At 40.2% G+C, this 25,549-nt stretch overlaps 2 protein-coding genes across 8 annotated transcripts in view; one reads left to right on the top strand and one right to left on the bottom strand.

The window, feature by feature from the left end:
- Positions 1 to 25,549, top strand: part of LOC103910797 (uncharacterized) — a 1,018,570-nt gene that overhangs the window by 891,071 nt on the left and 101,950 nt on the right. The gene's annotated exons all lie outside the window — the stretch shown is intronic.
- On the bottom strand, positions 1,143 to 23,870 carry LOC137491183 (protein NLRC3-like). Of its 3 annotated transcripts, XM_073948105.1 has the most exons (13): positions 23,837 to 23,870; positions 23,270 to 23,364; positions 22,416 to 22,529; positions 21,262 to 21,375; positions 18,011 to 20,026; positions 17,298 to 17,471; positions 16,363 to 16,536; positions 15,656 to 15,829; positions 15,175 to 15,348; positions 7,268 to 7,441; positions 6,394 to 6,440; positions 5,598 to 5,668; positions 1,143 to 1,492 (listed from the first exon to the last, which is right to left on the bottom strand). In XM_073948105.1, exons 2-13 carry the CDS (start codon positions 23,317 to 23,319, stop codon positions 1,406 to 1,408), a joined length of 3,369 nt encoding a protein of 1,122 aa, XP_073804206.1. In that variant the 5' UTR covers positions 23,320 to 23,364; positions 23,837 to 23,870; the 3' UTR covers positions 1,143 to 1,405. The 3 variants fall into 3 exon arrangements, with proteins under 3 accessions (XP_073804206.1, XP_073804205.1, XP_073804207.1); XM_073948104.1 differs by having other exon boundaries at positions 1,222 to 5,668; positions 23,837 to 23,868; XM_073948106.1 differs by lacking the exons at positions 1,143 to 1,492; positions 5,598 to 5,668; positions 6,394 to 6,440; positions 15,656 to 15,829 and having other exon boundaries at positions 6,459 to 7,441; positions 23,270 to 23,475; positions 23,837 to 23,868.

The following is a 25,549-nucleotide window of genomic DNA, read 5'->3' as shown; positions in this document are numbered from 1 at the left end:
ACAAAAATTCACCGTAAGAGACATTTGCCTGATAAAAAAAATCGAAGAAGAAAAAATAATACATAACAAAAACCAGCATGTCAAGTTGCAGAAAATGCTGACAAGACTGACGCGGTCTTTTAGAGTCTGGATGATCATGTCTCAAACCTGACCGGTAACCTGGCCTCTGTTCAAGATCAAAGCAAAATATGTGTGAATTTATTTTTATTTAATCTATTCTTAATCATGTGTCATGTGCCTTCGAGTCATTCCTCAAGCCCACTAGGCCCTACACCGTTTTCTAATCTCCCTTATTTAAAACAGCTTAATTAAGTCATCGGCTTTATTGTAGAGTACCCCTAGTATCTGAGACTGCACTGCGCAATGAAAGAAAGAAGCAAAACGGGATGGACAGATGCCTAAAATGTTAGTGTTACATATTGAGTAACATTATTTTTGACAATGCTAGTGTGTATTGTTCCTGTGTGTGTTTCCTTCATTATCTATCTCTTTCTCTCTCTCCACATGAGCGGAGATCAAGTGCAGCTGTCAGAGAGGCGGCGCCAGCTATAAAGCCACGCCATTGACGCTCCTCATCGAGTTCTCTTCCTATTTCCCCTCGCTATTTTGTGTGTGTGTGTGTGTGTGTGTGTGTGTGTTTGTGACTGTGGCTGAATGTGCAGATGTGTCCACAGACGTGCTGAATGTATGTGTGTGTGTGTGTGTGTGTGTGTGTGTGTGTGTGTGTGTGTGTGTGTGTGTGTGTGTGTGTGTGTGTGTGTGTGTGTGTGTGTGTGTGTGTGTGTGTGTGTGTGTGTTGTGATTGAGAGAGCGTCTGGTCTGTGTTCAGAAGCTCCTCCTCAGTGTCTCTGTGTTGGTCTTGATGGAGCAGAAGCCTTTATTTCTCTGAGCGCAGCAGGAAAGCTTCAGCTAAACTGTGTGTTTTCCTACTTTAGTCAATCCAACACTGAAAACTCCTCATCTAGTCAAGAGTTACTGGCTTATTACTGGACACAGACATTACTGAGCTTGATTTATTCGCTTTATTAAGCATTATTAATGCACAGTTGTGCTGGTGAACATCAGTTAATGCACTGAGAGTCAACAAGAACTAACAGAGAACAACTTTACTGTCATCAACTAACATGAACAGATCAATAAATACTGGAATAAATGTGTTTTTATTGTTCAGTTCAAGTCAAATCATGAAGAAGAAGAAGATCAGAAGAGCAGAAACAAACGTCACACTTCATTTCTCCTTTATTCATTGAGCTGCTGGATTTCTCTACAGTTGATTCAAGATTTGACAGAGATTCAGACAGGATTCAGACATTTCCATGTTCATCATCACATTCTAATATCAGCAGTGGATTTGACATTGACTTTTATTATTTGTGCTCAAACAACAGAGAAACAATGAAGAAGATCAATCTGTAGACAAGAATGACCTGATCTGAACACAGCAGCATCCTGGAGGACACTTCATAAACATCAATGATGACACTGATGAAGACTGAGAAACACACACACACACACAAACACACACACAAACACACACACAAACACATTTGATTAATTTTATTTGGAATGACTAATACTATTAAAACAATTCAGCATCCAAATAATCGTAAGGAGCCCATAATGTTTCACAATAAAAGCAGCATGCAACCATTGATAATCTTTTGCGTGGCACTATTAGACACTCAATCCATTCTACGTGCAGTATTAAGTAAATGGATTAAGGATAGAGATGGCATCGTCTTCTCCACACATGAAGACTGCCTATTATTGCAGATACAGAACAATACTTTGCAATTTGTTTAGAGTTTTTTTACTGAGTCCGGCAATTTGTAGTCCTCTCACACACAGTTTATGAACATGCCCAAGGCTACCGTAAATTAAAACCACCAACTTTGTGTTGTAGCCACACACTTTCAGAGCATTCACAAATGGTTTATATTTCAGCATTTTTTCTGAATAGCACAGATCCATGTATGAGTCAAAACAACAGCCTACTTCCATAATCAGAATGTTTTTCAGTACTTCATCCACAACAACATCACGAGTGTTTGGAAAATCTCTAATGACGGCACTCAGAACATGTGCATTACTGCTCAATGATGGAAACCAGTTCATTCGTACAGTCTTGTTAGTGTATAGTGCACTGTGCACACTGACTCTGTCCACCTCTTTAGCTGTGATGTTCACAATGCGATCGTGACGTGTGATGTACATGCCTCTGAACGCGGGGCAGCCGTTCATTATGTGTGCTGTTGATTCCACCGTTCTATCGCTATGTAATAAGCAAATAGGTTCATGGTGTTTCGGGTACCACACGGACAGATTAAACTTTGTAGGAAGTGTTTGTAAACGAGCTCTAATGACAAACTTAAGAATAGTGTGGTCAATAGCGGGGTTGTGTAGCGCAATGTGTGAGACTGTGTGATCCGCGCTCTGCAGGCAGGCCAGTTTGCCCTGCAGCCGCAGATGAGTCCAGTAACTGCGCTGCTGTGTATAAAAGTGCTGGAGAATCTCATACCTGCACGTCCTGCCCTTCAACTCCTTCTTTTCTCCACCATTATCTAAAGTTGCTTCAGCAGATGTGTTATCAATGTCCATGATCGCCTCATCGCTGACTTTCACCTGCTGTCCGCTCGTGTTCCTCCAGCTCAGCTGTATGTTATTGCTGCTGCACAAGTCATTCAGGTCCGGCCAGTCTGAGCGCACTCCAAATCCCACAGACGCTGTATCCAGCCTACCATTAAGTTTCTTTCTGAATCCTAAGAAACTTGGTTCTCCTTCAGCTGCATATGGCACCTTGCGTTTACCCAGATCCAGAAGGAGTGAGCTCCGGGCTAGCCTTTGTACTGTCGGGTCATCGCTGTTCAACATGTGCAATAGATGGTTTATCCTAGTAGCTGTGTAGATCCACTCGATATTGGGAAACCCGAGTCCGCCCTCTGTTTTATTAGTGAATAAAATACTTCTTGTCGTGTGTGTATTAAGACATAACCATTTTCGTGCCAGCTGCACAGCCTTATCATTCATTTGCTTTAAAGCTTTCTTTGAGATGTGTACGTTAGCAAACAGATATTGTATTTTGGAGAGAGCGATCTCACGAACTGCTTGGAGTTTTAGACAGGATGGTAAGGGACAGCGATCTATTTTGTCCAGTCTGCAAAAATACTCATTGCAGATTTCATTCAGTTGTTCTTGCCATTCTCCAGCTACCTTAAATTTATGTCCAAGTTAACTATAAGTCTCATGTCTGGCATAAACTCTGATCGCATTTCCTGAGATTGTGAACACAGGAGGATGGTCATATTTGGCTCTGTACCACCTGTTGCCGCCGGATCGGCGTTCATAAAACACTGCACACTTGCTGTTCTTCACCTCGAGTCCAGACCACTGCAAAAAGCGGTCAGTGTCTGACAACATATTGGTAATGACATTTTCCTCTCTTGACACTAAGACGACGTCATCTGCGTAGGCTTGGACGGGATTCGGAGATATTACATCGGGCGGGGCGAGGAGGCAGATCCATTTCAGCCATTGGTTTAATGCCAGAATAAAATTCACTGCGCTCCAAGGACAGCCTGTTTTAATTCCAACTGCAAGCTTTATGGGTTTTGTCAATTGCTGTCCGCACATTACTTGTATAAAAGATTTCTCATATACATCCTTAATTATCAGTCTGTACTGCTCTGGCAGTTTTATCTCTTCAAGAGAACGAATCATTTCACTATGAGGTAAAGACCCAAAAGCATCCCGAAAGTCAAGAAACACAGCAAAAAAAGCGGGAGGACTCGTGTTTAAAGTCATCAATAGCAGTCTTCAAACAGAAAACATGTTCGTTCATTCCTTGCCTCTCTATATATGCTTTTTGCTTTGTTGATAGTATACCAGAATCCACAAGGCAGAATACGATTTAAAATGCATTTCATAAATACCTTGTAAATGGAGGGCAGCAGTGATATATCCCTCCAGGTGGAGGGGTCTTACGGAATGATGTCTTTCTTGGGAATCCTGTGGATGATGGCTCCTTTCCACAAATCAGGAACTTTTCCATTGATTAAGCAGACATTGAAAATCTGTGTTAACGTCGTTGCTGTAAAGTGTTTTGTCGCTTTAAGCACTTCATAAGTTACCCCGTCAGCTCCACAAGCCTTGTTGTTGGGAAGGCTGAGAAGCACTTCTGTGATTTCATTTGTGGTGAAGTTGGAAGTTCTGGGCTGTGTGTTGATATCAACCGGGCCAAGGATGCCACACCATGGGGGGCTGTCGCGCTGGTGATGTTGCTGCCTCGGTCCACACTTCTTAACATAGTATTCATATACCTTAGACACATCACTTATGGCAGAAGGAGGAATCGGGTGAGTACTATTATTTAAGATGATGTCAATGGCTTTACCTCTACGATGTTTCCAGAGATAGACGAGCTCATTTTGGCTCACCTCAGTTGACTCTCTCGCTCTGCTGGATTTTGTCGCTCTGTTGAGCGCTGGTTGAATAGTTTTCCGTATGTGGCGCAACTGGTGATCTATCAATTCAGTGAGTTTGTGCTGTTTAAATCCGAATGGGAATGCTCCACAGAGAGGGAATTTTCTCAGAATTCTCGCTGTATATTTCAACAAAGGCAGGCCCAGTGGCCGTCCGTCTCTGTGCACTATTGTGTAAGTTCCGTTCTTATAATATACTCCACAGAGGATGGATATTAATTTTGTCCAATGACGCGGGTCTTTACCGGTTAAAGAGTATGACTTGTTTATCGCTCATTAATTTCACGTCCAGAGTTTCTCTGAACTCCTTTTCTTGTGCCTGAAAACACATCCATTCCTGTTCAGAGAGCTGACGGGTATATTGTTCAAAGTGTGTTAAGTTAGCGGCTGTGTGATTTCTTTTAGGAAAAGCGTTTCGTCCGCGGGTGTAAATTTTGCCGCTTCTTATGGCGTCCTTAACCGCAGTTTTCAGCGTTGCAATTAGGCACATCACTTGAATTGTTTCACATTGGGCTCCTTCTGCGTTCACGACGGCAGTTACGACAGACACACACACACACACGCACACACACACGCGCACACACACACACACACACACACACGCACGCACACACACTGCTGCTGACTGCTCCTGCAGTGGATTCTGGGTAAATCTCTTGTCAGTCTTCAGCTCAGTTTCACTGATGATCCAGACCAAACAGTAAACCCAGGGCAGAGCGGCTCAGTGAATGTGGTCTGGACTGAGTGGATGAGGCTCATTGTGTCTCTATAGATGTTGTAGAAGCTCAGAGTTCCTGTACTTTGATCCACAAACACTCCTATTCTCCTGCTGAGCGGCTTCACTGAGAGCTTAGTGCGTGTGTTATTGTGACTGAATGAGAAACTGGAGGAATCACAGATCAAACTCCAGGACTGAGCATTATTTCCAAACCAACACTCAACACCTCCCTTCCTCCTGATGCTCTTATATGACACTGATATACACACATCATGATCTCCACTCCAGTCAATCTCCCAGTAACAGCGTCCACACACACTCTCTCTGCACAACACCTGAGGCCAATAATCAAATCTGTCTGGATGATCAGGATACGGCTGATTCTTTCTCACACTCTTCACCTCTCTGTTCTCCTCAGACAGAATGAGTTGAGTGTCTGCTGTGTTTGGATCCAGAGTAAGGAAACAGACATCTAAACACAAGAACACACACATTTATAACCACAGATGTGTGTGAGTGTGCGTGTGTGTGAGAGAGACAGAGAGAGTGTGTGCGTGCGTGTGTGTGAGAGAGACAGAGAGAGAGAGTGTGTGCGTGCGTGCGTGTGTGTTGTGTGTGTGTGAGAGAGTATGTTTGTGTGTGTGTGTGTGCGCGTGCATGCTTGCGTGTATGTGTGTGTGTGTATGTGTGTTTGTGTGTGTGATTAAGAGAGGGAGAGAGAGAGTGTGTGTGTGAGTGCGTGTGTGATTGAGAGAGGGAGAGAGAGTGTGTGTGTGTGTGTGAGTGAGAGAGTGTGTGCATTCATGTGTGTGTATGCGTGTGAGAGAGACAGAGTGTGTGTGTTTGTGTGTGTGTGTGTGAGAGAGAGTGTGTGTGTATGTTTGTGTGTAAGTGAGAGTATGTATGTGTGTGTGTGTGTGTGTGTGCATGTGTGTGATTGAGGGAGAGAGTGTGTGTGTGTGCGCGCATATGTTTGTGTGTGTGTGTGTGTGTGTGTGTGGTCCTACATTTGTGCAGTCCTGCTGTAATCCTCGTGTGTGTGTGTGCATGTGTGTGTGTGTGTGTTCCTACATTTGCGCAGTCCTGCTGTAATCCTCGTGTGTGTGTGTGTCCGTGTGTAAGTGTGTGTGTGTGTGTGCGCGTGTATGTGTGTGAGTATGTGTGCATGTGTGTGTGTATCTGTGTGTGTAGTCCTACATTTGCGTGGTCCTGCTGTAATCCTCGTGTGTCCTCCATGATCCAGACTGTAAACACACACAGATGGAGAGAATGAGCTGTTTAGTTTCCCCCTCAGCTAATAAGCTAAAGCTAGCACTGAGCCACTCAGCTACAGGCTCCAAACTCTTCAGCTAAAACACACAACACTTGTTGGTTGAGCCGGGATGCACAATGAATGTAACACAGTGCGTTCTGTTCCTCTGCTGTTGGTGAAGCGAGCGCAGATACTGTTCATGTTGATGAAGACACCCTGCTGCAACATTCATTTATTACAGTGATCACACTTAGCTTTGCCATCGTTCTTCAGCACATGCAGCCTTTGAGCACATGTTGCAGTCCATCTCTAAACTATGTTCAGATTATTAAAGCTGCTCGCCAGCGCCCAAGTTCCTGACAGATTAGCAAGTGAAAAATACACATGTGTGCACAGAGAAGAGGAATCCAGATGTTGATTTTAGAACAAGAGTCTGAACATTAATCCAAGTGTCTGATTCCAGAATCTGAATCCATCTTCAATCCCCAACCCTATTCCTGACCTGATATTGTAGGATTCTACAGCAGAAATGGAGGAAGAAGTTTCTCTGCTCAGCTCAAATGCTGAAACTGTACAGTGTGTCCCGCTTAATGTCACTGTAACTGAGCCAATACACTCCAACATTTACAGAGGAGATTCATTTCACACTCAATGATTTGCTCTTCATAGACATGACTGGAATACTCTACAAGCTGTATCTTCTGTCTGTCCTCACCCCATAACCCTCACAGAAAACTGAAGCTGATCACAAAAGAGCTTTCTAGTGTCTTTTTAAAGCCATTCAGTGTAAAAGCACAAGGCCAGTGCTGCTCCACATACTTGAGTTTGTCCAGTGTGTAGTTTGGATCCTCCAGTTGTTCAGAGAGCAGCTTGACTCCTGAATCTCCTGGATGATTGTAGCTCAGATCCAGGTCTCTCAGGAGTGAGGGGTTTGAAGTCAGAGCTGAAGACAGAAAACCACAGCCTTCCTCTGTCACCATACAGCCAGACAATCTACAAACACAGCAATAGTCCACATCACACAGTCGGACAATCACACATCTCTTTGTGTTGTGAAGATGCTGACTGCTGTTTCTGCTCATGTCAACAGCAGTGATGACCACACACATCCTGATTAGCTCTCCTTATTGATCAAGCCCACACATCAGCAAACACACTCACACAAATAATGTAGCATCTTAATATGACCTCCTTCTGAATGAGTGAATGAAATGTTGCAGAGGTCTGAAACGTCTAATCAGGTGTAGGGCTGGTTGATGTCAGACAATATTTATTAATAACAGAGATGGCAAAAGTACACACATCCTTTACTCAAGTAGAAGTACAGACACTCATGTTTAAAATGACTCTGGTAAAAGTTGAAGTACTGACTACGCTTTTGTACTCAAGTAAGTTTCACTAGGTAGGTAAATAACCGGTGTCCCCCACAGTCCAAATCATGCTGTATAGGTGAATAGATAACCTAAATTGGCCCTAGTGAATAAGTGCATGTGTGAATGGGAGAGTGTATGGGTGTTTCCCAGTACTGGGTTGTGGCTGGAAGGGCATCTGCTGCATAAAACCTTAGCTGGACAACTTTGTTGTTCATTAGGCTGTAGCGTATAATTTGCATATAATGCATATAATTTTCATACATTATTTGATTGTTTTAGAACTGAATGTACAAATCTTTACATAATAGCACTTTGTTTGCTGTATTAGATCGAAAGACCAGAGAAATCCAGTGCAATATAGTCAGAAGTGGACAAAAGATTCCACCTTAAGCATTTAAATTTCCTATTTGAACTGGAATGTCTCTCTCGTTCACCTGCGATCTGATTAAGCAAAATGGGCCTCATTACCATGTAATCAGGACAGCATCAGTCATGTTAAATTCGCTGTCTACCTCTGTCTCATTTGAAAAGTCATCCGTGCCTTTCTCATAGTAATCTTCATAAACTAGCCTACATATGGCGCATAGTATCCTTGATTGAAAAAGCACCAATGATAAAAATAAATCGACTGAATCGAAAAGGCACTCAAATGGCTCAAGACAAGAAATAATCTAGATCACAGCTCCCAACATATGAAAACCAAAGTAACAAGCCCGATATATAAATTTAAGCAGTAGAAAGTACAGATATTTCTGTAAAAATGTAAGAAGTAAAAGTTGTCAAAAAATAAGTAGTGGAGAAAAGTACTGAGACCAGAAAAAGTACAATCACCAAGTATTTGTACTTCGTTACTTCCCATCTCTAATTAATAATCGCCTTTAAAGATATCCTGATGTCTGATAATCTCGTCTCTCCCCTCAGATCTGTCATGAGATAAGCCCACATGCCACTGCCAGTCTGCACACACACACACACACACACACACACACACACACACACACACTGTTATGTATTTGTGTTATTTGTGCCCTGTTGCTCTGTTTTTTCCTCTCTCTCTCTCTCTCTCTCTCTCTCCGTTCACCCATATCTGTTTTCATTATTCTCAGGTTCCTTTCATTGGTCCATTCAGCTGTCAGTCATTCCTCCCTGGTTACGTCAAGACCACCCGTCATAAAAGTGCGGGCCAGACCACTCGCTAGTAGTGCCTTGATTTCTCTCCCTTGCCTTTTTCTCTTTCTCTGCTTTTGTCGCTTGTTTCCGTATTTATTGCGTTCCGTATTTAAAACCCTGTCTAACTGTGTATTTTGTTGTTGCTCGTTTCTGTGTGCACGTTATCCGTCTGTTATTCATATATCATTCTCAGTTTACGTTGTTTACGAGGCTTGGACGAAGCGGACAGGTAAGAAGGTCACGTGACATACATTTTGCAACACATAGGACTACTCTGCTGTTTAGTGCATTAGGTTAGGGGCGAGCGCCACTCCTTGTACTTTTTGGATAGATAGATAGAGTAGATAGTTGGGACTCGGAAGTATCTTTGCGTGCTAATTATATTGTTTTCACATAGCTAGTTAACTAGATGCTTCTTGGGAGTTAGATTTAGTTCGGGTTCTGTTCTTTTCATTTCTTTAGCATCGCCCGCGTCCCTTCTGCCAGCTCTCTTGTTTTTTCCCGTCTTTATTTGTCTCATATTGTAAATAGTATATTTTTGCCTTACTTACTTTTTCTTTATTTTGATTAATTCAATGTGTTGTTCACTTTTGGGAATTGTAAATAAAAGCACATATTTTTGGCATTGCTTTGGTTGTCCTTTGCACTCATTCACTGTTTGTATAAATATAAATTAATTAAATTAATGTCAAACCCCACCATCCCCTAGATTAACATCAGGGGTTTGTAACACACACACACACACACACACACACACACACACACACACGATCTCTGAAGAGGAATAACTGGAGAAGAAAGAAACACTGGTGAACTCCTCTGAATGACCAAAACACCAAGGCAGGACAGAGCAACAGACAGATGCTGAGCAGCTTATCTTGGAGGATGCCCAGCACAAACTCAATGCAGCTTCACACTCTCGTCCAGGCCTACATCAAAGCATCATCAAGACGCATTTATTACAGTTTTTTGCAATGGCTATGACACTTTTTTCAATACATTTAACAAGTTTCCTAAACTCTTAACACGGTTAGCACAACATCTGTCTTCGTGGGCTATACAATTAACACATTTCTTGTAGCTTTGACACAAAATGCATCCAGTTAACACCAATTTAAAATGCTTGAAATTCTTTTAAACACAAATTCAACCAAAACCAAAACAATGTAATTTTACAGTCAAATTTACAAATGCTTTAACACAGTATGTCAAAACAGATAACACCATGTTCTAAACAGAACCTATATAGGCTAAAGCCAAAGTGAACAGCTGTTCATATTGTCAATTGAAACACAAATATATTCCCTGTGTGTATATATATATATGTATGTATATATATATATATATATATATATATATATATATATATATATATATATATATATATATATATATACACACACACACACAGGGAATATATTTGTGTTTCAATTTGTAATGTGCTCACTGTTCCTTTCAAGAAGAGTCCTCTTTTTAAACATACAGTATGATCATGTAATTTTAAAAACCACAACACATGAGTGTGCTTTCTAGATGGGAATCAGCTGTCATATATATATATATATATATATATATATATATATATATATATATATATATATATATATATATATGCTCCCATCTCTCATATCTCCCGGCTCCCATATGAACATAATTCCCATCTAGAAAGCACACTCATGTGTTGTGGTTTTTCATATCACATGATTATACTGTATGTTCTAAAAAAGGACTCATGAGGTTTTTGAAAGGAACAGTGAGCACATTACAGAACTCTGTCACCAATACGTCAGGTAAGGTTATGCAATACAGTGATTACTATGCACAGTGTGTTTTGCAGTAAACTACTCTATAAACCTGGTGTTCATTGGTACATACATTAGTTATACAGTACAGTAAAGCATTTACACTGTGTCTAATTACTTTTAAAGAGTCGTGAAGTTGGAGGTCAATCAAGTCCCACATGAAATTATCTATGTTGACGAGGCTGGCTTTGATTTAGCGAAAAGGCGTCCCCGTAAAAGAAACATAATAGGCCAAAGGGCCATCATTACCATGCCGGGCCAGAGAAGAAGTCGGGCAAATGCAGAAGACCAGGCAGAATAGAAAATTATTTTGTCTTTTATTATAATTGTGATGCTTTTTCTGTTTGTATATATTGCAGTGATGTCCTTTTGCAAATAAATTCTGTACTGCAGCAATTCTGTGTCTGTATTTTTTTACATAAACTGTAAATTTTATAAAGCAATTTTTTTCTTTATTTTTGTATTGAACTTTTGCAGTAAAAGAAAGAAATGAAAATGTAGAGAGTCTTCAAATATAAGGGCAGAGCTGACACATAAACTAATGCAGTTTCTGTAATTTTAGCTGATGATATTGTTTTTATTGTCAGTGTGTTCTGATTGACTAAATGTTTCTGTTTTGAACAATAATTTCATTTTGAAACATGTTTACAGTGTTTTGTTAAACATGGTGTATTGTGTTAGTTTATTATTGTATTTTAAAAAGAAGTTTAGAGGTTTAGTTTACAATGTGTGATTTTGAGCATGAAATTATCTGTTTTGCCAATTGTGTGTTTTAGGTGTGTTGCTGCGTTTAGCAAAACTTTTAGCAAACTTGTTAAATGTATTGAAAAAACTGTCATAGCCATTGTAATAAACTGTAACTACTAAAACTGTGGACAAGCAAATATGATACAGCCTATAGATACTTTCTAGCCAGTGCTCAAACTAATATGTGTGTAATGTGTTGAGGCCGCAGCTCATGATTGGCCATCCGCTTTCTCTTTCACTCATACATTCCTCTCCAAAGCGTGTGAGCGGGTCTAAACCTCAGATTATACTCATGAGCAAAAGGCCCGATCTCTCCTTCACATGTCTGCAGGTTTGTTTGCTTATGAATTCATCTACAATCTAAAGGGAATGGTCGTGACTGGGCCTACATTTACTTGATCACTTCACTAGATTATCTTTCCCCAATAATGTAGCTTATCTAATCTAACCTAACCTGATCTAATCAAATCCACATCGCCCAGCCCTAATCAGGTGTCCAGACATTTTTTTTTCTAGATGTCTGTCATCCAGGAGTCTTAAGAAACAGAGCGGTGTCCCACATGTGTCTGAGTGAGTGACAGTGACTGATGCGCACTTGAACAGGGCACTCATATGGAGGAGGAGCAATAAGACGCAGCTGCAGACAAGCGTATCACACAAGAGTGTCAGCGCCCATTCCAGACTCACAGTGGATTTAACAGTGATGTTCCCTGTTTTCCTGACAAACACGCTCAACCAATGGCTATTGCTGGACCAAGATCATGTCTGAATATTATCGAGACCTAGACTATAGAAAGAAACGTCTTGAGTCTGGACGAGTACTACAGCCCTGACAGTCACAAACTTCAGCTTGTAGATCAAACTTTACTGTATAAAGAGCAACAGAACATGACCTGATCTTCATTTGTATATTATATTGTGGACGATGATGTGAATAAACTAAAACAAACACAAACCCGCTCTCTTAATGTCTCTTTCACCAGCCTGACAGTCACATTCACACTGATGGAGCATTAGGGGACTTTTATTCTGTCAGCTGAGAAACACCTGATCAATAATCATGAGCGCTGACTCTCCTTCACACACAGCCTTTCTGACAGAAGATCTTCAGTCAATATATTGCTTCATGTGAATGAGTAATCAGGGTTATTTTCAGATGCATGTGTAGTAAATACATCAGTTCACCAGGGGCCTCATGTATCAACGCTGCGTATGCACAAAAACTTTGCGTACGCCAGGTTTCACGCTCAGAATCGCTCACGTTTGGATTTACTAACGATGAACTGAACGTGGGAATGTGCGTAGCTCCACGCCAGCTTTATGGCTGGCGTACGCACATTTTTTGTTTGTGTCTGTTTTATTTCCATTGGCGACTCCTAGAGGCAGTTGTGTTAAATTGCTCTTTACAAAGTGTCTGAGTCTTGCAATGGCAGCTGTATGAGACGGGTTCATCTAGTAGGTATATAAGGTTTCCATACCATACAGTTGACCAGCTAAACATTAAAGCACAATTTGCAGCAGTCGCCTGTTTTCCCAATGTAATCTGAGCGATCTACCGCACGCACATTGCTATAAAGACACTATCTGAAGATGAATTTGCATGCGTGAATCAGAAACATTTCCATTCAATAAATGTGCAAATAAAATATGATGCACAAACTTATTAATGATTCCTACTTGTCTTTCTCGTTATAAATAGTGGGCAAAATCTGATATGTAGCGGGGAAATAAAGAAAAAAAAGAGTTCATTAGACGCTGGATTCGAACCGAGTTCATGCTCGAATGTGTCAAAACATGATCACATGCATCTTATGAGCTGCGCCACTGAGACTGTTAAGAGTACTGCAACATTTTACACCTATAAATCACACTATTTTGTTTTAATTCACTCAGTGCGATGTTCAGACCCAACTGTGTTAACCGCATCAGCTAAACTCTCTATTTTTTTTCTTTTGTTGTTAATTCCGGAGAACAAACTTGCAAATAACACCGCTTTTCTCCGGTCTACCTCCGAAAGCAGCACCTCCAATTCACATTCTGTTCAAAGTTTCTCTTCTTGCTTGCTTTTGCCTTTGCTTTTTCGTTGGGTTTTGTCAAAGTAGAGTCATTAGCATATTCATACGGGGGAGGAGGCAGGGAGGGGTTTTGTGCTCGTGCATGTTGCGCTCAGTTTCACGTTCATTCAGATGTACAAAAGAATATGCGTGAGATTCGGCGTACGCAGTGTTTCATACATCTGAATTTTTTTCTGCGTACGCACATTTACAGCTTTGTGCGTACACAATGTTTTAGTATGATTTCCACGCAAGTCTTCGTACATGAGGCCCCAGGTCCCTTTCAGTAAACTGCTGAATACATGCTTATAGTGTGTCTTCATATTATTGTAGTGGTTTAGATCAGTGGTCCCCAACCCCCAGGTGGGTGCTGGTGCGTGGATCAATCAGTACCGGGCTGAACAAGAATTAATTATCTTTAAGTTGGCAGATAAAGAAGCTGCATTTAAATTGGATTTGTGGGGACAGCGCGTGAACAGAGGCATATCGGACGTGTTTCAAACATTAGCGCGGATTTTGTGTGATACTGAGCCTGCGCCCTCACTCACCAAGCTGCTGCACGATCACCAGTCTTCACTGTTAAAGGAGTTTGAGAAACACTTTCGCATGTCGAGATGTACATGATACTGTATGTGTGTGTGCTGGCGCCCACGGGCTGTTTCACAGGCACATGCAAAGCTTGAAGGTAAACAAACAACGGCTTATCATAAGCATCTTATAGATAATTATTTATACGGTTGGCATTAAAGGGAACATATAAACGTTATGTGACTCATTTCTAGCAGCTAAATGTGTCTGGAAAAATATTCAAAGGCTTTTATTCTCATAAACCACGCGGACGTGAATGCGTCTGACTGTTCTGATTGGCTAAAGCAGACGTCTCACGTCAGCACGTTCTAGACGTGCACGCGCTTTTTCCAGCAATCTTCCTTCTATGGACCATCTCGTTGCAAAGAAACAAGCTCAGGGCTCCCATTGATTTAGCGTTACTGATGTTATAATATGTTATATTGTTGGAGCAATGTGTTAATAAAGTTATTACTTCCTAATGTTATAATAGCATTGTAATGTTGGAGCAATGTGCTAATAAAGTTCCATATGAGTACACAGTGGATTCACGTTGACCGGTCCGCAGTTAGAAAAAGGTTGTAGACCACTGGTTTAGATAATATTAAGAGTGTCGTGAGACTTTTATATGTTTAGAAGAAACTGCAAACTGAACAAACAGCAGAGCATGTCTAAACTTCACCAGAACACAACAGATATAAATATAAAAATATAAAATATGAATAAATAATTCAGAGGTAATTCGTTAAAAGATCATTAAAATAAACTGATTCCTTTAGTTTAAGTCACATTTGGGTATATTGGAAAAAAAGAAGCTCTGAAAGTGCAACATTTCATAATAGACTATGTAAAGCTATTAAATATATTTATAGATAAACATTCATTATTAAAGCTATGATTAAAATCACAACCCTGTAAATGTTTTGTTTTTTTCTTCTGTCAATCCACTGAATGGGGCTCCACATCAGGTAACCCAATATGAAACTGTATCTGTTGAGTGGAGAATCATTTACCTCAGTGTCTCCAGTTTACAGTGTTGACTCTTCAGTCCATCAGAGAGAAGCTTCACTCCTGAATCCTGCAGGTCATTGTTACTCAGGTCCAGCTCTCTCAGCATACAGTTTGAGGATTGTAGAGCTGAAGACAAACTCTTACAGCACTTAACAGTGAGATTACACATGGCCAATCTAAAAAATAATAATAATAATAATCAAAATGACTGTGTAATTTTTAGTAAGTTGTTTAATGCAATACATAATTATAATCCATCCATCCATCTAACAATCTACAGAAAGAAACGTCTTGAGTCTGGACATTTTGCAGTTTACTCAGTAAAGCTTTTGAATATATTTTTACAAACATTCATTAGTAAAGCTATGATTAAAATCACAACTCTGTAAATGTTTTGTTTCTTCCTCTGCCAATCCACTGAATGGGGATCCACACCAGGTAACCCAATATGAAACTGTATCTGTTGAGTGGAGAATCATTTACCTCAGTGTGTCCAGTTTACAGTGTTGACTCTTTAGTCCATCAGAAAGCTGCTTCACTCCTGAATCCTGCAGGTCATTGTTACTCAGGTCCAGCTCTCTCAGCACACAGTTTGAGGATTGTAGAGCTGAAGATAAACTCTCACAGCACTGAACAGTGAGTTTACACGTGACCAATCTGAGAAAGAAGAACACAGATTATGTCAACAGTGTGATTTTAGTCATTCATCTAATGTAAAAACAAACTATGAGTTTATTAATATGATAAAACTATTGGAATTTGTGTCAGTTAGAATTATTCACTATTGTTATTTATTAAAACTGAATATTAAATGTCATCTAATATATTCTTGAATATTTTGAAAGGTAAGAAAACTGCTAAATTTGAGTTTAGATAAGAGGACCACGAGACTTTATATATTTATGAACCTGCAAAATGCAAATGATCAGAGCCTGTCAAACCTGCTCCAATAAACCAATTCACAGATAAACTATAAATATAATCATTAAAAATATAAAATATAAATAAAGATTTTAGAGGTAATTAGATAAAATAATCTACATAAAATACAATAAAATACACTGATTTCCTTGTGATTGAAATCACAACCCTGTAAATGTTTTGTTTCTTCTTTTGTCAATCCACTGAATGGGGCTCCACATCAGGTAACCCAATATGTAACTGTATCTGTTGAGTGGAGAATCCTTTACCTCAGTGTCTCGAGTTTACAGTGTTGACTCTTCAGTCCTTCAGAGAGAAGCTTCACTCCTGAATCCTGCAGGTCATTGTTACTCAGGTCCAGCTCTCTCAGCACACAGTTTGAGGATTGTAGAGCTGAAGACAAACTCTCACAGCACTGAACAGTGAGTTTACAGCGCTGTAGTCTGTGTAGAGGTCAGTAAAAGACACTGTATTATTGTGTGTGAGTGTGTTGTAATTATTGAAGTACTTATAATGAGTGATTTCTCCTCATAGGGAAAGGAAAAGACTCCTTTAACTTTTCAGAGTTGCTTTAATGATCTCAAGGAGGAAGATCAAACATTTGTATTTCATTATTACAAAAACTTTTTAAAGAGAAGATCTCTGGACCAAAATGAGTCGGCCAGACAGATTTATTTATTGCTATTTCTGTTCTTATATTTCTGATATTTCAAATCCATTCAGATCCTCATATTTGTTAAACAAAGCAAGACTCATATAATATTAACAGACAGAAAATACGACTTTACAAACTGTATTGCAAATAAATCACATCAACATCTTCATATTAGTCAATAATATTCCTGAAATGAATATAAAACTGACTGAATATAACTTTACACACATTAACATCAGTAAATAAAGAGACTCAGTGATGGGCTGTACATCTGCAGAAACACAGCTCATATAGAGACGCCCCAAAAACACCAAAGAACACCAATCAATGATCATTTCAGCAGAAATGACACTAAAGAGCAATACTATATCTGATATAAACAGGGTTTCTCATATTTGATTTCACATTAAATTTGAAATATTCACAATAAATAAACAGAAATAAAATACTTCACAGCATATGCTCATTACCTCATCAGACTTTACAGCATTTCACAATGTAAAAGTCATTTGTGGCAGCATTTATTTGATGGAAATGTTTTTATTTTACCTCAGTATGTACAGTTTACAGTGTTGACTCTTCAGTCCATCAGAGAGAAGCTTCACTCCTGAATCCTGCAGGTTATTGTTACTCAGGTCCAGCTCTCTCAGCACACAGTGTGAGGATTGTAGAGCTGAAGACAAACTCTCACAGCACTGAACAGTGAGATTACAGCACTGTAGCCTGTGTAGAGGACAAACAGCAACAAAATCAGCAGTAAGAAATGAGCACTGTTGTCAAGCTACCTCATGGTGTTGTACCGTGGTGTTGGGCTGCAACCCCCATCTCCTTTCTCTGATCAGAAAACAAACACAATTATCCAAGAGCAACACTGTGTTAGATTTGAGCAAATACACATCAACAAATGTCCTATTCAGCTGGAGGAGCACAGGGATTTACAGGGATTTGAGTTATTTTCCAGGATAAACTGTAAAGCAAATGAAGTAGATTATTAAATAAGTACAAATGTTGTTTGTGTGAGTAAAAAGTCAAGAAAAGTTTGTTAAATACGTTTAGAAATGATGAAATAAATGAGCAAATAAGGAAACAGAACACTGCCGCTGTGTCTCCATGCAGTAATATGGTGTATCAGCGATCTCACAGGGGGACGATATGGCCAGCTAAAGATTTTCTGTTAAAGCAGGGCAGTGATTCACTAAACTGATCTGAGTCTTCAGTGCAGACTGATGTGTGTCTTCTGTGATCAATCAATGAATACTCACAGAGCTCTTCTGCAGTTTCTCACAGCTGCTATCAGTCTCCGTCTTCCCTCAGCTGATGTGTTGAATTTATTAAAGTCTAACTCATCCAGCGGCTCCTCTGACATCTCAATCATGTAGGAGATTGTTGAGCAGTGAGCAGGAGAGAGTTTCAGCCCTGAGTGTTTGTCTGATTTCACAAACTCCTGAATCTCTCTGGCCAGAGTCTGATCTTTCACCTCCAGCAGACAGAGGAACAGATTGATGGATCTTTCAGCTGAGAGAGGGTTATCTCTCTTGATCATGTCTTTAATGTCCTGTGTGATTCTCCTGATGTTCTCTGAGCTCTCCTCTGTGTGTGTCAGCAGATCCTGGAAGAGTCTCTGATTGGACTCCAGTGAGACGCCCAGCAGGAACCGCAGAAACAGATCCAGATGACCATTACTACTCATGACAGCTTTATATACTGCTGAACTGAGCAGATCATACAGAGACTTCTCAGAGCTGGCCTGTAGATGTTGATTATTTGAATATTCTATCTCATAAATCACCCTCAGCGGTTCTCTGTTCTCTGTTAAATGGCAGTAAAACACAAAGAAAGCAGCCAGAAACTCCTGAAAGCTGAGATGGATGAAGCTGTAGACTTTCCTCTGATGAATCACAGATTCCTCCTTGAAGATCTCAGTGCAGATCCCAGAATACACTGAGGTGTCAGTGACGTTTATGCCGCTCTCAATCAGGTCCTCCTCATAGAACATCACATTGCTCTTCATCAGCTGTCTGAAAGCCACTTCAGCAAGTTTGAGGATCACTCCTCTGTTGGACTGCAGATTCTTTGGATCTCTCTCTTCATACTTCTGCTTCCTCACTTTGAACTTTAGCTGTCTGAAAGCCACTGTAAGTGTGTTGATCACTCCCCTGTTGGACTGCAGTTTCTCTGGATCTCCCTGCAAATTCTTTGGATCCCTCTCTTCATACTTCTGCTTCCTCGTGTCGATCTGAATCAGCAGGAAGTGGATGTACATCTCAGTCAGAGTTTTAGGGATTTCTGCCCTCACATCTTCTTCCAGGAGCTTCTGAAGCACAGTGGAGGAGATCCAGCAGAAGACGGGTATGTGGCACATGATCTGGAGGCTTCTTGCTCTTCTGATGTGGGAGATGATTCTGCTGGCTTGATGCTCGTCGCTGATTCTCTTCCTGAAATATTCCTCCTTCTGAGGCTCAGTGAATCCCTGAATTTCTGTCAGACGGTTGATGTATCTGGAGGGGATCTGATGGGCTGCTGCTGGTCTGGAGGTGATCCAGATGAGAGCAGAGGGAAGCAGATCTCCTTTCAGGAGGCTCCACATCAACACAGCCACTGATGAAGATTCAGTCACAGCACAAACTTTCTCCTCATCTGAAAAGTTGAGTGTGATTCTGCTTTCATCCAGACCATCAAAGATGAACACAACTGTACACTGCTCATAAATCTTGGGCTCCAGATCTTCAAGTTCAGGATGAAAGTCCAGCAGAAGTCTGTGAAGACTGTACTGATGATCTCTGATCAAGTTCAGCTCTCGAAATGGAAGCACAAACATGAAATCTACATCCTGATGGTCTTTTCCATCGGCCCAGTCCAGAATGAACTTCTGCACAGAGACGGTTTTCCCGATTCCAGCGATGCCTTTAGTGAGAACAGTCTTGATCTGGGCTTTCTCCTTCTTGATCTTCTCCTCATGTCCTGCTCCAGCTGAGGCTTTAAAGATGTCATTGCAGTAGACTGGAGTGTGTTGTGAGGGTTTTGTTCTGGCTCTTTTCTCCATCTGTAAAACCTCATGTTCTTCATTCACTCCTTCACTCTCTCCTTCTATGATGTAGAGCTGTGTGTAGATCCTGTTCAGGAGGGTTTGAGTCTCTCCATGGTTGATTCCCTCAAATAATCTCTCATACTTGTTCTTCATGCTGGTTTTGTGCTGCTCTTTGACTCTCTGAAGTTCATCATGTTCTGGTTGGAGTGAATCCTGCTGCAGGTCTCCAGTCTGATCATCTCTATCCACACTGCAGGAACAACAACAACACAAAGAACCAACGAGCCATGTGTGTTTTCTCTGAACCAGCAGAGACACAATACACAGATTTAATCCAGAACCAAACTACAGTAATACAGAAACGGTCCCAGATCAGCAAGAACAGGCTTCATTTTAGAAGTAGGTTTACAAATAAATGAAAAATACTAAATATTGACTGTACTATAGACTGATGTAATGAGCCTGTTTCTAAACTTAGGCATTTTCAACTAAACCACACATTAAACAATTCACTTTAATTAATCTAATCAGTGTATTTAAATTAAATCTACTAATTTATTTATTTAATTAAACATATCATCTGTGAGGGTTACATTCATGGAGCTCACCTCAGTCACTGTCATTAGGTGTCATAACTTTATTATTATTATTTTCAAATCAATTTAAGGTAATATATGCACATTTCAGAGGCTGTGCACTTTACGGCAGGGGTGCAATTCTTGGCATAACAACGCTTCATCTATTATTTCTCTCTATAATATAAGCCTATAATGCAAAATTCTAGCCCACATTTTTATATAGATTGATTAATTCAATAGACAGATTTTTACAAAATTTGACAACTGAAATGAGGCCATGTATGAGAAAGTCTGACCGCTCTGATTTGTTTGGTGACGATGTCTGTGGGTGTCAAAATTAAAGTGCACATTTTTGCTTATAATATACATGTCGATTTTTTTCAAGTTTAGTTTCATCAATTGTAAACAAATCATTTTTAAATTGTTAGTTGTATTTAAAGAAAAGTTATGCTGAACAAAGTGTGAGTGTACAATTATGTTTGGCTTTGGACACTAAGAAATAGCTATTTTTTTTCTTTATTGGGTGGGGCCAGTGAACATTTTGTCAGGGCAAGTACAAATCTGAACCACTGACCCAATCAGGCCACTGGAAAAAATCCTTAGCCTTGAACCCTGTGTGGTGTGTTTGTCTCACAGAATCTTGTCTAAAATCTTTCTTTTTATCACAAACCCTTTGCTGACTATTGTAAAAGCCTGTAAACTCACTCTACTAACTCTAACAGTTTAAGTATTAATACTTTAGTCACTTATTGCTGCTTCAGTACTTCACTAATGGTCAGATGTGAGTGTGTGGACATTTAGTTTTAAAGTCTCCTGTAAATATAATACTTGTTAATGTCTGATCTTCTAGAAACACAGGATCATATAAATGCTGCAGTGTAATCATGTGTGTGTAGAGATGATCTACCTGACAGCAGGTCGTGCGTTTTCATTCTTAAACTGCATTGGTATATCCATAGATGTGTCACTTTTCATAGACACACAGCTGGACTCTGCTTCTGCTCTCTTTCTCTTAAGTGAGCTAAAACAAGAGAAGATTAAAGTTGAGCGCTGCACACACTGCACAAACCTGACATTAATCATTCTTCATTTACAAAAACACTTAAATTAATTTCCTTTATATTTGAACAGAAACTGTCTGAATGTGGAAAATATCAGCAAACACAAATCAAGGCTCATTTCTAGTAGAGAAAGCCCAACAGAAATGCAGCACTATTAGAGCAGATTAGAGCTGAAACTAATAATCAAATCACTGAATGAAGTCCACAGTGTAGGTGTGGGAGGAGCTTAATCATGCAGGCGTGTCAATCATCATCACATGACTATAAAAGCAGCAGTATAAACTGCACTGTGTCAGCTGACTGTTATTCCCGCCTCCAGCAGCTCCCCTTATCCTCCTCCTCATCACTCAGTCTTCAGAAGGTCACTCATTGGGGGTTTGTCTGCAGAGCTCCAGTCCAGACTTTGAGGACAGCAAGACAAGTTCATTTACCATCATCTATCATGACTGAATGAGCAGAAGAACTCGAGAAATATCAATTCTAGAAACCAAATGTGTTGATCAGCAGCATCTATGAGGCCAACACAACATGATGATGACTGCGCTTCAGTGAAAACAGACTCAGATCAGAGGAATGGCTGATCAGTACAGCACAGAAACAGCAGGGGAAAGTGTGCAGGAAAAGCCCTTTATGGCAGGAGATCGGGAACACTTTAGTTTAGCTCACAATTCATACTATTAACTACCGGCTTATTATCTGTGTAATGTGAACATATGAACTGCTCATTAGTAGTCATACAGTATGATCTTATTGTGGATCCCCAACCCTACCCAAAACCTAAACCCACCTTCTACCTCACTAACTATTAATAAAGCGCTGATTGGTTTGTTAACACCATCAATTGTGGCCTGAAGTGTAAAGCGGAGATCTTCAAGCACTATCCTGCAGAGCTCAGATACAACATCTAACATTTGAAACCCAACAGATCTACAACACTAATTACCTGATTCATTTATTATGAAAATACTCATCAGTTGCAGATATTAAAGAGATGATCTACCTGACAGCAGGTCCTGTGTTTCCACTCTTAAAATTTAATGGTTCACCCATAGACCGTTCACTCTTCATAGACACACAGCTGGGCTCTGCTTCTGCTCTCTTCTGATGAACTGAACTAAAACAGAGAAGATTAAAGTTCAGCACTGCACACACTGGAGTCAACACACCAGATTTATTCAACATTTCATCATTAAAACACTGTTTAAACAGCACTTCATGATACCTTTCATGATGATTGTACAAAATCTTTCTGTCTCTGTGAGTTAAATATTCAGACAGATTAAAAACACAACTAACAGAGAGTAAATATAATATCCTGTAGAAAATAATCATATGAAATGTCAAGTGTAGGTCTAATACCATAGAGGTAAAGTTGGTTTTATATTCGGATATTCAGACATCCCCCTTAATAATATCATTTCAGAAAAGTATTCATTGCAAATTCTAAATAGTGAAATCATATTAGCAGCAAATGACTATCAAAGTACAACATTGTTCACGGTCAAATAAACAGTGTTAATGTTGTTTTCAAGTCACACTTGTATGCTAATTCCTCTATTCTAATATAGGGGTTAAGTTGGTTTTATATTCACACATTCGTTCATTTAGCAGTCTATATATTGTTTACCATGTTACTTTGAATATTCGATCGGAATTAGCATACAAGTGTGACTTGAAAACAACATTAACACTGTTTATTTGACTGTGAACAATGTTGTACTTTGATAGTCATTGGCTGCTAATATGATTTCACTATTTAGAATTTGCAATGAATACTTTTCTGAAATGATATTATTAAGGGGGATGTCTGAATATCCGAATATAAAACTAACTTTACCTCTATTATTCTAATACCTGCATCCTGCTGAAAAATCCAGATCTCCAGGTGTGTGTGTGTCCTCCATGATGGACCTGAAGAGTTTGATCTCCAGCAGAAACTCTAGAAGAAACTGATGAACAATCACAGATCTCCAGTCATTGATCAGCCTTCATAATTCAGCTGAATGCAGGAATAGATCAGCAGCTGAGACACTCAAATCCAGAAGCTCATCAAGAGTAAACTAATAAACAATCACAGCGTCATCTGTTAGATCAGGATTAAAATATAATCTTACATACAGATTCACATAAAGCTTACAGGTTTTGTCAAGACATTAAAGATTTAAAGCTGTACTGCGTTGTAAATGGTGGATTATGTCTGTTTAAAATGGCGATACAACAACTAAACACTTTCACTTTCGTTTCTGACGGAGCGGCAGATCTTGAGTTCAGTGAAAAACATCCGTCACAAACACTCTAAACAGAGCAGAGAAGAGTCAAACAGCTGCAGGGTTATCAAAGCACCTGCGGAGGTACATTTTACTAGAGTGATTTTTACCTGAAGCAGTAAAACACTTGACACAGAGAAGACAGAACACATACCTGGATATCCTCTTCCTCCTCTTCTTCTTCTTGTGTGGCGAGTATCAGAGAGCTGCGTAAAGCTGAATACCGCCACCTGCTGTACTGGAGTGTGTATAATAATAATATGTTTACAGTTTGGTCAAATCAGATTTACAGAGCTCAATGTAGATTTGTGGAAAATAAAATGACTGCTTTCCCATATATACTCTAATCTTTCTTAATGAAGTCTAGCACAGCTTGTGTTATATTCCCCATGTGTGACTGCTCTGATGAGAACAGCACAGGCATTGAGAGGCTCAGGAGTTGTCCTGTTGTGTCGCTGCACTGATAATCCTCTCGTGTGTAACTGCAGATGAAAGCATCGTGTCTCTGTAGGGGTTTAAAGATCAATATGATCATTAAAATATACTGTAAAATAAATTGGAATCATTAAAAAAATATATACAAAGAAGAGTTAAAATCAATATGATTTACACAACGATGTGTTGCTCTTGAATAACTGCCTGAGCAAATGACTTGGAGTGTCCGCTAGGGGGTAATCTAGAGCTGCAGATAGTAGGCGTTGTTTAACTTCACTGTGTTACAACCAAGTGTGCCGCAAGCCTACGTTTGAGTGAAGGTTTCGGCCGTTAGATCGCCCCCTGGGGGCTGGCTGCAGTACAAGTCATAAAGCCCGCCTCCTCCGTGTTAATGAAGGAGACTTGAGCCCAAATAAAAAAAAATATTACACTTGCAATAAAATGTCCCGAAAGATAGTTCTGGTCGATTAAGGCACTGGTTATTGTGCTGAAATAGGTGCAGATCTTCATTTTTGTAAACAGTTTGTTTTTAGCAGTAATTTAATGCTGGGCGTGTCATCGTGATTGACAGCTGTGATTGACAGTTTCTCAAAGCGCGGCGTTTGAGCTTCGGCAGGAGACTGAAGTAGACTGAAATGTTATTATTCGATTTCTGTGTTATTTTACCATGACAATATGAGTTCAGCAGTAAACTATAGTTTCTGACATACATGATCCTGGTGGAACACTGTTTATTCGCCAAGTTCAGGGCTTTTTTCGGGCTTTATAAGTTTGCTGATACACGCCTAGCCACCCAGATAGCAAAACACAGTTCCGGCTAGATTCTCGCCTGCCGGAGACTTATCTCTTAGAGCTCAGACTGACTAATGTTACCTCTGCTGGACCTACTCCGGATGCCTGGACTCACTGCCCGATTCCAGTCCGAGTCAATCGAGCCAGATGCGGCGGCCGAGCGAGCCGGTGCTGCCGCATGCGAGCCGGAATCAGCCCGCGACGCCGCGAGTAAGTTATGCGCTGCGGCCTGGAGCTGGCGCGATTGAATATATAAAACCCTCATATTTGTTAACGTTATTACATCCATTTATGTTGATATGACAGCAAACGCATGCTGAGAAGTTCGGGGGGCGTGGTTGATTTTACATAAAGCTTTTGGTTGGAAGCTCGACTCTGCTCATTTTCGCGGCTCCTCCTCTGGCTCCATCAGACAATCCTTCTGCGCATGTCTGGCTCCAATTTCAGCAGTCTTTTGCGACAGTTTGTGCCCGTCAAGCAGGCGTTTTGCCCTCAAGGCGTTCAATGGGAAAAAGGGCTGTTGCGTCGTCCATATTTTTTACAGTCATTGGTTACAACCTTTTTTTAAAATGGGCTCTATGCACGGCGGCGCGTGACGCATTTCCGGTAAAATTTAAGACCCCGAGCCTACTTCCGCCGA

The sequence above is a fragment of the Danio rerio genome, chromosome 4, assembly GCF_049306965.1.
Source record: "Danio rerio strain Tuebingen ecotype United States chromosome 4, GRCz12tu, whole genome shotgun sequence".
NCBI classification, from domain to species: domain Eukaryota; kingdom Metazoa; phylum Chordata; class Actinopteri; order Cypriniformes; family Danionidae; genus Danio; species Danio rerio.
Note: the sequence above shows the minus strand (reverse complement) of the source record. Positions and strands in the feature narration are given on the sequence as shown.